The sequence below is a fragment of the Emydura macquarii genome, unplaced genomic scaffold (genome assembly GCF_026122565.2).
Source record: "Emydura macquarii macquarii isolate MOO-44397 ecotype Brisbane River unplaced genomic scaffold, CSIRO-AGI_Emac_v2 contig_1027, whole genome shotgun sequence".
NCBI lineage: Eukaryota > Metazoa > Chordata > Testudines > Chelidae > Emydura > Emydura macquarii.
In genome coordinates, this window is record NW_027131164.1 from 12462173 (window position 1) to 12473119 (window position 10947).

Genomic DNA, 10947 nt, shown 5'->3' on the forward strand with positions numbered 1-10947 from the left:
CAGCTGAAATCAATAGGCACTACAAGCCTAAATACCATGAGGATCTGGGCCCTGAATCACACAGATGCTTTTGAAAGTTTTAGCCAGAACCCATCGTTAGGCCTCAAGTGAAAGACATGCGCATAGCCCTCAAGCTACAGTCCAAAGGTAGAAAGATAAGTTGACCCTTACTGCATTTGAACCTAAACTGCCCCAGCTGAGATTCGAATCTAAGTTGATTTTTAAGAGGATTCCAAAAAAGGACGCAAACCTGATCCAACTACCTCTGGGGGCGTGAACTTCACTGGAGTGGGCGGGGGGGGGGGGGGGGGCGGATGATTTGAAGCTGTTTCAACACCCCAGCTCTGTTATGAAACCCTTCCCAGAAAAGGAGTAGGAAGGAAAGAGAGAACAGGTGGACAGAGAGCTGGGCGGGGCAGGGGCGCAGCAGACTGGGAAATAGCAGGGGCAGGAGTAGCGGTAGGGGGGCATCGGAAGGGGAGCAGCACAGATGAAGGAGCAGAAGCGAAGCATCAGCTGCAGGCCCAGGGAACAGGAGGAGGAGCCAGGCCCGCCCAGTGCAAAATTGCCCGGACCCAAGGCCTAAGTTAAAACGCGGCCCCTGAGGGGAGGGAGGGGAAGGCGCGGCGCACCCCGTGCGCGTGTTCGAAAACTCTGACGTCACAATAGCGGAGGACTACGGCGGTTCCTGCCCGGTCCCAGCCGAACAGGGCTGGTTTGAGCTGGTGCGTTGTCATAGCGACGCGCTCCGGCCTATAAATAAGGGCTCTGCTGCAGCTGCGGCTTTTGTCAGTCACTGCTCCCAAGCCGGCCGGCAGCGCCTGTGGCGGCTCCTCCAGCCCGGCTCCTCCTCGGGCGGCGCGTCCACTCCGGCTCCAGCAGCCAGCGAGCTCAGCGGGGCCCGCCCGTCTCTGAGGAGGAGGCACGCGGCGAGGGGACCGACCGGCCGGCTGCCGGGCGAGGTGCTGAACCAAGAGGGTCGCTCACGCCGGTGCTGTTTGAGTTGAGGTGAGAGGGGGAGGGGGGGTCGCGCGGGGGCGGCAGGCTCTCCGCTGGAAGCCGCTCGGCCTGGGGCCACGTGTCTCCCCGGCGCTGTGGGCACGGGCCGGGCTGGGAGCGCGCTGCGCGGCGGCGATCACCCAGCTGTGGGGCCGCGGAGCCTCGCGCTGCCTCGGGAGGGCGGACGTGCCGGCGGAAGGGGCTGCGCGGTCCCTGGTGAGAGCCGGTTTGGCGCTGGCAGCCGGCGCGCGGCGGTTCCCGTAACGGCCTTGAGCGCGCGCGCGCGGCCCTCTCCTGTCTCGCGGCCTTGGACCCGGAACTCCGCTGCCACGCACTTGCTTTTCCGTGCGAGTAGCCCCGAAGGCGGCTCTGCCGGGGCCCGCTTCTTTCCGCGCTGGGCCGGGTACAGCGAGAGCAGCCGGCCGTGCCCCGGGTGGGGCGGCATCACTGAGCTACGCTGCCTAGCCCTGGGCTACGAAGCCCGCCTTTCTTTGACGGGTCCCTGGCCGATTGCTCGTAATGAACTGAGGAGCATCGTGCAAGCACCAGTCTCGCCCACCTGGTCTCGTCCGTGGCGCTATCTGTTATTGGACCACCTTCTGCTGGTGAGCGAAACCAGCCCTCGACCCACGCGCAGCTTGAAAGCTTGTCTCTCCTCAACAGAAGGTGGTCCAATAACAGATATTACCTCACCCACCTTGTCTCTTTCTGGTCGTCGGACCCACACAGCTACTACTATCTACTGCACTGCACAATCACCAGATAGTCAAGTTACTCATTTACTCTGTAAGTGGGAGGAAGTGCTCTAGTGACGCTAAATAAGGAATGGCTTCTTCTTAGAAGGCTCTTTCAAGTGGACATGTTCCGTTGCAGAAACTGATAGTGATTCAGAGCTAGTTTTAAAGAGCTATTGAACAAGAATGTGCACCATAACACTTTTGAGAGAGGTATAGCCATTACCTTTGGGGATGTTGTAGGGCAACATGCAAACTTGTAGTTATGTGACTGTATAATTTGATTATCCGGATAACAATTTATTTCCATGTGACAGTTTGCCCTGTGTAGAGACCACAATTTTTGGTTGAAATAGCACCTGTGATGACATTAGATATCCCTATAAAACAAAATAATGGATACTGAGATGATCTTCATCACTTAACATGAAACCTTAGTCACCTTCCTTCTAAGTTTATTTTGCTCTTTTAAGTTGGCCTACAAGTCAATGTACAAAAACATCTGCATTTTGAAAAAACGTGTAATCAGTGGTGCTTAAATTGGGTCTGGTTCTCAGTTTAGCTGTCATTCACTGTACTGAAGCTGTAATTTGGAAAAAACAAACTAAATATTCATTTGAAGGTCTAGCTGTATAGCACTGGATGTAAACTTACTCCTTGTAAATCATGGCAGAAGATTCCTTGGGAAATGTATGTTGTGTGTTAATTCAGAAGAATGTCTTTGCAGAAAGCTCCATGCAGATACAGATGCTAAAGTGATGCTACTGTGTTAACTCCAGAATGAGCTAAACTTTACTGCCTATAGGACCGCTTTGGGGAAGAATTAGTGCTATTATTTCAATTCTGTACCAATTGTTGAAAGTATATAAAAGTTGCGAAGGCAAGACTCAAAGTTAGGAAATACCAGAGTTAAGGTTGCTTGTGGAACATAAATTCAGCCCTCTTGTGTATATGCATTACAATACAATTTTAATTACACTGTTTTTTCACCTGTAGAAGCCCTGCTTCTTCCAGTGTGCACATGACAAACAGTGCCCACTAAATGTGACTACTTGACATTTTATAGCAATTAATGGCAACTGTAGTTTGAACATACACTTTGGTTACACATGTGAGTGCAAATCAGGTCCCATTGTCTCAAATTGGGCACCCAGAAAATGAGTACATAATTGACCACCTGTAAAAGTTTGGTTTAAGTGACCTGCATAGGAAGTCTGTGGCAGAGAGGGCGATAATCTGCCAGTTCTCCAAGGTTACATTCAATTGCCCTATAATTTTTTCTCTTCCAGCAGTCCCTTGCCTCATTTGTTAAACACCTTCCAACTTTCTTCTCAGATGAGGCAGCAGTCCTACAGACAAAAGCCTTATTGACTATACAGCCCCAACCTATTTCCTGTGCTCCGAATGAATGTTTGTTGGGGGGGGGACAAGAGGGTAATTAATAGTAATTAAAGACTTCATAATGCATATACGTTGACACTTCTTAACCAAGCACTAAATGTTGCAGCCATAATTCTTTTAATGTGTGGTGTTTTTTATGTATTTTCCTATTTTTGTTTTTTTAATTGGAGAGTAAAAACCAAAACATTCAGTCATGTGGAACTGTATCAAGCTCCACCCAAGTTATTAGTGGGGTTGGGATCTTTAGATTCACAGCACAGACCTCTCTACCACTTGAATTAATAAAATAATTGGTTGCCATCCTCTGCTTGGACCACCAGCCTGTAGAGGTGAATGAAACCTACTTTGCTAGTAGGTTTTACAGCTGTTAGACAGCTGAGGAAAATAGAGACTTAAGAATTCTGGGTTCATTTCCAGATTCTGAAAGGAAATGTTCTCTAGTGTTTTCAGCCCTCGTCCCCTAGCATGTCCTCACTCCTCTGTATTTGAGTGAGGCTACTTTTCTTTTCATGTTGCTTGGATACCTGGGGAAAGCATTGGTAGGCCATGAGACAGTCTTCTGTCTTCATTTCTTGTCACACCAACCTGACAGCCAGGCAGAGCAATTGCAAGGAATATTCAGTACAAACAATCTTCAGAGAATTTAGCTCCCAACCTCAGAATATGTGCAGATGGCAATTTTCAGAGGTTTGTAACTTGGCCAGATGTTCGTTGCATATGTAACTACCTGTAGACTGACTTGAAATACATGAAATGATGAATAGTAGCAAATGGGCATGTTAAAATACTTGTGTGATATTTGTTATATAAATAATTTACTGTAGATTTTTTTTCTTTTAATCTTAACTTCCACAACAGATTTATGCTATCTGCATTTGACTTAATCAGTCTTGTCTCTTTTTTTTTTTCTTTGAACAGTTTCAAAGTAACATCATCCAACTGCTGCACAGAGAACAGGAAACTTGCCTTGTTATATCAAGACTTTGCTTTTCTGAAGCGCTTCTTTAGATGCACTGTTGAAAGAATTTGAACAAAGCTGATATTTCTTAGTTGTCTATGTAAGTTTATGGATCTTGTCTACCATTTAGTATTCTATGTGTCTCTTTGCTAATTTGAATTAATGAATTTCTTTCTTTTTATATCCACAGTTTGTTGCATTTAAACTCCCTTTAAAAGTATACCTGAACACTTAGAAACAATGAACAGCTTCATCAATGAGGAGTTTGACTTCATGTTCCTTGATGAAGGCTTTACTGCCAAGGATATTCTAGACCAAAAAATAAACGAAGTTTCTTCATCTGTAAGTATGCTAGCAAAATGAGTGCAATTTCCTAAAAATACAACTTTATATACTGTTAACTGTACTCTAAAATTTAGAAATATGGTACTTTTCTGCTCAAAAAATCCTATACTGTAACTTAGACTATACAGAACACTTGTTAGGGAGCATACCTGAAGATGACCTGATGGCTTTTTTCTTTTAGGATGATAAAGATGCTTTCTATGTTGCTGATCTTGGGGATGTTCTGAAGAAGCATTTACGATGGTACAAAGCACTCCCTCGAGTAACACCCTTTTATGCCGTCAAGTGTAATGACAGTAAAGCTATAGTGAAGACACTTGCTGCTCTTGGTGCAGGGTTTGATTGTGCTAGTAAGGTAAGATCATCAGGTTTTTTGATGGTGACTTTATGTGGATGCTTTTATTGTTTTATATGTATTCAAATAAATCTGAAACAACTAGGAGTATTTCCTTAGTGTCAATGCTGCATCTTCACACTCTACTTTCTGATCCATAATCAGCTGTTTACTGAAAGATCCTCTACACGCTACTAGCTGGAAATAAATCTACTTCTTTTTCCAGACTGAAATCCAGTTGGTGCAGAACATTGGTGTACCTCCAGAGCGAATAATATATGCAAATCCTTGCAAACAAGTCTCTCAAATTAAACATGCTGCAAACAATGGTGTGCAGATGATGACCTTCGATAGTGAAGTGGAGCTAATGAAAGTTGCGAGAGCTCATCCAAAGGCAAAGTAAGAGGAGGGGTTTTGTTTCTTTTTGTATTTTCATGGGCTTAAACATATTTAACTTGACCTATCCTGTATCAGCAGTGTGCCTAAGTAACACATTCAGTTTTATTTTTAAGCTTTTAACACTTCCACAAAATTGGAAGAGAAGGCAGAAATTTTTCTGACAAGATACTAATGTTTGTCAAGTACAGTTTTAAAATATAGCTTACAAGGACTGTACAAACTTGCTTGCGTGTTAAATTAGATCCACCTTTGTCAAGTCACCTTTGCTGGAAAAGGCGATCTTAATTTCGACTTCTATAAATTAAAAAACCCATTTTCCTAATGTGAAAATACATAACTGAAACCTATTTCAATCTAGAAAATGTAGAGGATTGGCACTAAATTGGACACTGTTTCTAGGCTGGTCTTGCGCATTGCAACTGATGATTCCAAAGCGGTTTGTCGTCTCAGTGTTAAATTTGGAGCTACCCTCAAAACTAGCAGACTTCTTCTGGAACGGGCAAAAGAACTGGACATTGACATTATTGGAGTCAGGTTCGTAATGATTTTTGATCCTTTTTATATATGAACTGTCAAAACACCCATGTAGGAAAATGCATTGTAATCAAGCTCTTCATAAAATGAATTGCCGGCTCACAAGAACGGACACCTTCATTTGCTTGTTACTACATATTAATTTTTGTCTAAATGATTGCTTAAAATTGAAATCTTCAAAAAGGCAACTGAGATTTGCATCTGTGTTTTAGTTTCCATGTTGGAAGTGGCTGTACTGACCCGGAGACCTTTGTTCAAGCTATTTCTGATGCCCGTTGTGTCTTTGATATGGGAGTAAGTATGAATTTACTTGCCTAACAGCATTGCTTGTGGACCACTGTTTTATTGTGCTGACAAAACAGCTGGCTTGTTTGAATGAAATGCTACTTGAAAAAAATATACAACTGTGGAACCAAAAACTTAAAATAAGAGGCTTTTTTAACCTTTCCTGTATAGTTAGATATGCAACTTAATATTGTGATGTGGCCAGTTATTTTTGAATCTTGGTGATCCTTTGATAGTTGATAACAATATTTAAGTTTTTTGTGGAAAAAAGATTGTATTTTTTTAAAAAACATTCCCTGCAGTTCTTAGAGCACTAATGCGTGAGAACCAGCAAGTAAAACTTACTAATCTATTTTCTTTTGTCAAAAGGATCAGTAAAATTAAACTTTTTAGAAAAAAGTCATAACTGAGTTTTTAATCATGTTAGACTATTCAAGAATCACTTCTTTGCTTGACTATTCCATTTTAATATCTTCACATTGCAGACAGAGCTTGGTTTCAATATGCAGCTGCTTGATATTGGTGGTGGCTTCCCTGGTTCTGAAGATGTCAAGCTTAAATTTGAAGAGGTATGATGGATTTCATAAACTGAGTTAATCACGTTATTTTAATAGTTTTACATAGAGTAAACTTGTGCAAAAATTTATTTACTCAGTATCTTGATTCCCTCTGACATTAAGACGAGTGAAGTCTGAAGGGACTCTTTGTTCTCCTGGATTCTAAACTGAAGTCCTAATTTGTCTTCTGTTAACTGCAGAATCAAATGTGGTGATGGCCATAGCCCTTTAAATACATGTGGCTTAGTTATCACTTAGTAAATGTAAACATGGTGAAAGTTTTTGTCTTAAGGCTGTTCAGTAGTAAAAATTGGGGTGTCTGTCTATCTTAGTGATATAGCCTTGCTTTGTTAATTTGAAAGGCTGTTGTGCCCAAAGAAACTATGGGAACTCTTAACATTTAGTCTTTTGCAGTCTTGTTTTCAGTTTCTAGTATGAATAAATTCTGCCTTGCCCTGTATAATTCTTGATGCTAGCCCTAATGTAGAACCAGCTGCAGAATATAGGAATGGTGCTTTTTAATAAGATCAGAGGCAGTAACGCAGAACGAGTATTTATACAGTTTAATGCCCATGCTGAAGTCTTTCTAAATCCTAATTTAGAAACGAGAACTATAAATGTAGTTTAATCTGTGAAGTTTCTAGAAAGAATAACTTAAACAGATATTTATTAATCCAGAGAGGAATATATTTCTAGAGCCATTTACACCATATTTTGATTCTTTAATTCACTCCGCCTGCCAAAAGTGTAGGTGGAATTTAGCTAGAAGAGTGTATATCTGATCTAGAAACAAAACAGAACTCTGATTGTGGAAGTTTGAATTTCTACATAAAGGTCACTTGCTCTAAATGACTTGTAGGAAGCCATCCAGGGTGTGATTCTCATTTAGTTTTAAATCTCTTAATTTCAGAGACATTCATAAGCTTTTGTTTTATGCCTTTATGACTTCAAGGTGAAATGACTGTCAATACCTTTCTGCATCTGGCTGTAAAATAGTAACAATGAAACAACATGGGGAGACAAATACTTTATTTAGACCATGCAAATAGCTAATGCCAGGTACTAAGTGTAGTACTTTGTGACTGGGCTAACTATTTAAATCCTTTATCCTTCTGGCTCTACAATAGTCAGTTCTGTACTGTTACTAATATTATTAAACTAATAATTTGTCTCTTATTAGATCACAAGTGTAATCAATCCAGCACTGGACAAATACTTTCCTTGTGATTCTGGAATAAGAATTATTGCAGAGCCCGGCAGATACTATGTTGCATCAGCTTTCACACTAGCTGTTAACATAATTGCAAAAAAAGTTGTATTAAAGGAGCAGACAGGTTCCGATGGTATGTAAGATCTCCTAATCTCATTTGCAAGCAGATATAAAACTCACTTTTTTCAAAAGTTCTTACTTGTGTATTTTCATCTCTTCTAGATGAAGATGATATTAATGGCAAAACTCTTATGTACTATGTGAATGATGGAGTGTATGGATCATTCAATTGCATCCTATATGATCATGCGCATGTTAAGCCAGTCTTGCAAAAGGTACAGTATACCTCCAAATGCTAAAGCAACATAGACTGCTCATTCCACTGTGCAAATAAACTCAAGCACGATGCCTTCATACTCTGCTATCCCAGGGATTTATTTTGGGGAGGGGGGGAGGACATGTGAGCTCTGGGCCATTCAGTGGAGCAGATTCCAAAGTTGAGGATCACTCATGGAGGTCCTGCCAGCAGCTTTTTTCTTGCACACCTCAGAGCTCAAGCTCTATGCCTCTAATCATCTCAACCATAGCAACAATTTTGAGCCGAGTCCTACTTTAGTCTTCTGTAAGACCAGTATCAGGCTAGTCAAAAGTAACATGTAACTTCTCTCCCCAGAGACCTAAACCAGATGAGGGCTATTACTCCTGTAGCATATGGGGACCAACCTGTGATGGCCTAGATCGTATTGTTGAGCGCTTTGATATGCCAGAGTTGCAAGTTGGTGACTGGATGCTCTTTGAAAATATGGGTGCCTACACAGTTGCAGCTGCTTCAACTTTCAATGGATTCCAGAGACCAGCAATAAATTATGTGATGTCAAGGCCAGCGTGGTTAGTAACTTGTCACACATCTGTCCTTTAGAAGGAAAACCCTACTAAATCTGCCAAGAGCTCTTGATAGTTCTGACTAAAGTGAAGGAGACTCCTTTTTAACTAATTTGTCCATTCATTATTATGAAATGACGTGTGGATAACTGACTTTAGAAGACCAATCCTATCTGTTAGTGGGATTTAAAGAGATGCTCAAATCATTGTAGCCTAAGATTACATCGTTGAGACCTCTTTAAAGTGGTCTAAGAAAATAAATACCAGCCCCCACTGGCTTTTTAATGGGATTTGGACACATTGCCACTGTAGGCTGGAATTTACAGAGCTATTTAACATAACAGATTATGTAGTGAAACTGATGATATTCTTTCTAGGTACAGTGCTAATAAGTTTCTCCTGGATAGGCCTCTTTCCATGGGGTTTTGGCACAGCAGCTAAGGCATTAATTTAAAATAGGAGGGAGGGTGTGATTGTAAAACCCCAAACTGGCAGGAAAAGCACTAACACTAATTTTAACAGTAGTCCTTTTAAAATGTGTGTGTTCACTTACGTTGCTTTACAGATATTATAGTAGATGACCACGAGCAATCCATCTGGCAAATTGAAAAGTCTCTTTCTGAGAAATCTTGCAAGGACTTTTTCTACACTAGGGTGTTTCACTAGTATACTAATATAAGCAAAGCTCTCTAGTGTGGATTCAGCTATGCTAGCAAAGCTGCATTTTTGTACCAGTATTGTAAAGCCACCAACAGTAAAAGGTGGTGTCTCAACATCTAAACTGCTGGTATTCATTTGGCCCCTTTTAACAGATTTAGATTGCAAGCTTTCATTTTAAGTGTCTAGCTTTTCTGCTTGTAAAATAGTTTCCAAATATGAATGATGTGTAAACTAATGTAGACTGACATCTTAAAGATGGTGTGGGAAAACGCCTGAAGTGCAATGTTCAGTTTTTTCCCATGAGCGTAAGGTTCCTTGGGCCTGTTCTGCACTTAAAAATTCTGCTGATGTAGCAGTGTTGGTTAGGAGTGGAACACTTGCCATCCAACATAACGGCATCTACATTAGGGATGTTGCTGTTAGCAAAATTGGGGGGTGGGAGTTAGTAGATGGGGGACTGAGTAATTGCATATGCCCAGATACTTCATGGTGGTGAAGTGCTCTAATCACTAAAGTGGCACTGAATGCAACCCTAAATTAAAGCTGTTAATGAGTCAGGTTCTACCTCTGAGCAGACCTCTTATGAGATCTTGCTGGGGATGAAGTCAAATTATGATTTGAGTCTCAACAAGATGCATTTGATACTGCAATCCATTAAATCAGGGTAAAATATATCGATTGTCTCCTGATTTACTTTTTCTCTTAATTAGGCAACTAATGCAACGGATTAAAGAGCAAGGTTTCCTAGCTGAAGTGGAGGAGCAGGATGTCAGTACTTTGCCACTGTCTTGTGCCTGGGAGAGTGGAATTGAACATCATCCAGCAACTTGCGCTTCAACTAGCATTAATGTATAGATACTGTTTAATTATTAATTGCAAGTTTATTAATCAAATCTAGGGCATTTTGGGGACCATTAACTTAATTCTTGCTAGAATTTTTAAATGTTTTTTTTTTTTTTTTTTTTTTTTTAAGTCTAGGGTCAGCATAAATGCAACAAAATGAATGACTAGGAGATGGGGGTCACATTTATCTGTGTTCCTATGGAAACTATTTGAATATTTTATATGGATTTTTATTCACTTTCAAGTATGCTACTAAAGAGTGACCCTTGACTGTCAGACAAGCATTTGTAGCTTGTAAATTGGCAGAAGGGGCTGAGCTTAGTGTTGTGACCTAATTGTTTTAAAATAAAATATATTGAAATAACTGGTTTGTCTCTGGTGTACATGAATTGAACTGTCATGAATGGATGTTAAAATATTGTTGATGGCCCTGTATCAGTCATAGTAAGATTTGGGCAGTGGATTTAACTGGTATGCTTTCAAGACAGATTTTGCCAGGCTGAAATTAGCATTACATAGTAAACATGGCTCTTCTAGGCTTTATGGTAATGCATAAAGTATTGCATCTCATTTGTAACAGTGTCATCCCAGGTGGTTAGTCATTTCTCAAATACATTTATTTTTTTTAAATGTCACTGATTTATAAGATTTTAATGCAAACTAGAATGAGTGAAAATTAATTGGCCATTCTAAAATGCTACATTGAAAGATGCTATTGAAGTGTGCCTCAAAGAACTTTGCAAAGGTCACAATCTACAGAGTGCTGTGATGGTTACAAAATACTTGTCTGTTTTTTTTTTAAATGT

General features: G+C 41.0%; 1 protein-coding gene across 1 annotated transcript; it reads left to right on the top strand.

The window, feature by feature from the left end:
- Nucleotides 1–609: 609 nt before the first annotated feature.
- ODC1 (ornithine decarboxylase 1) lies at nt 610–10505 on the top strand. The gene is made up of 12 exons (XM_067544770.1): nt 610–1008; nt 4053–4192; nt 4283–4434; nt 4619–4792; nt 4998–5170; nt 5570–5704; nt 5917–5998; nt 6475–6558; nt 7727–7889; nt 7979–8091; nt 8430–8644; nt 10009–10505. Exons 3-12 carry the CDS (start codon nt 4333–4335, stop codon nt 10151–10153), a joined length of 1386 nt encoding a protein of 461 aa, XP_067400871.1. The 5' UTR covers nt 610–1008; nt 4053–4192; nt 4283–4332; the 3' UTR covers nt 10154–10505.
- Nucleotides 10506–10947: the final 442 nt, after the last annotated feature.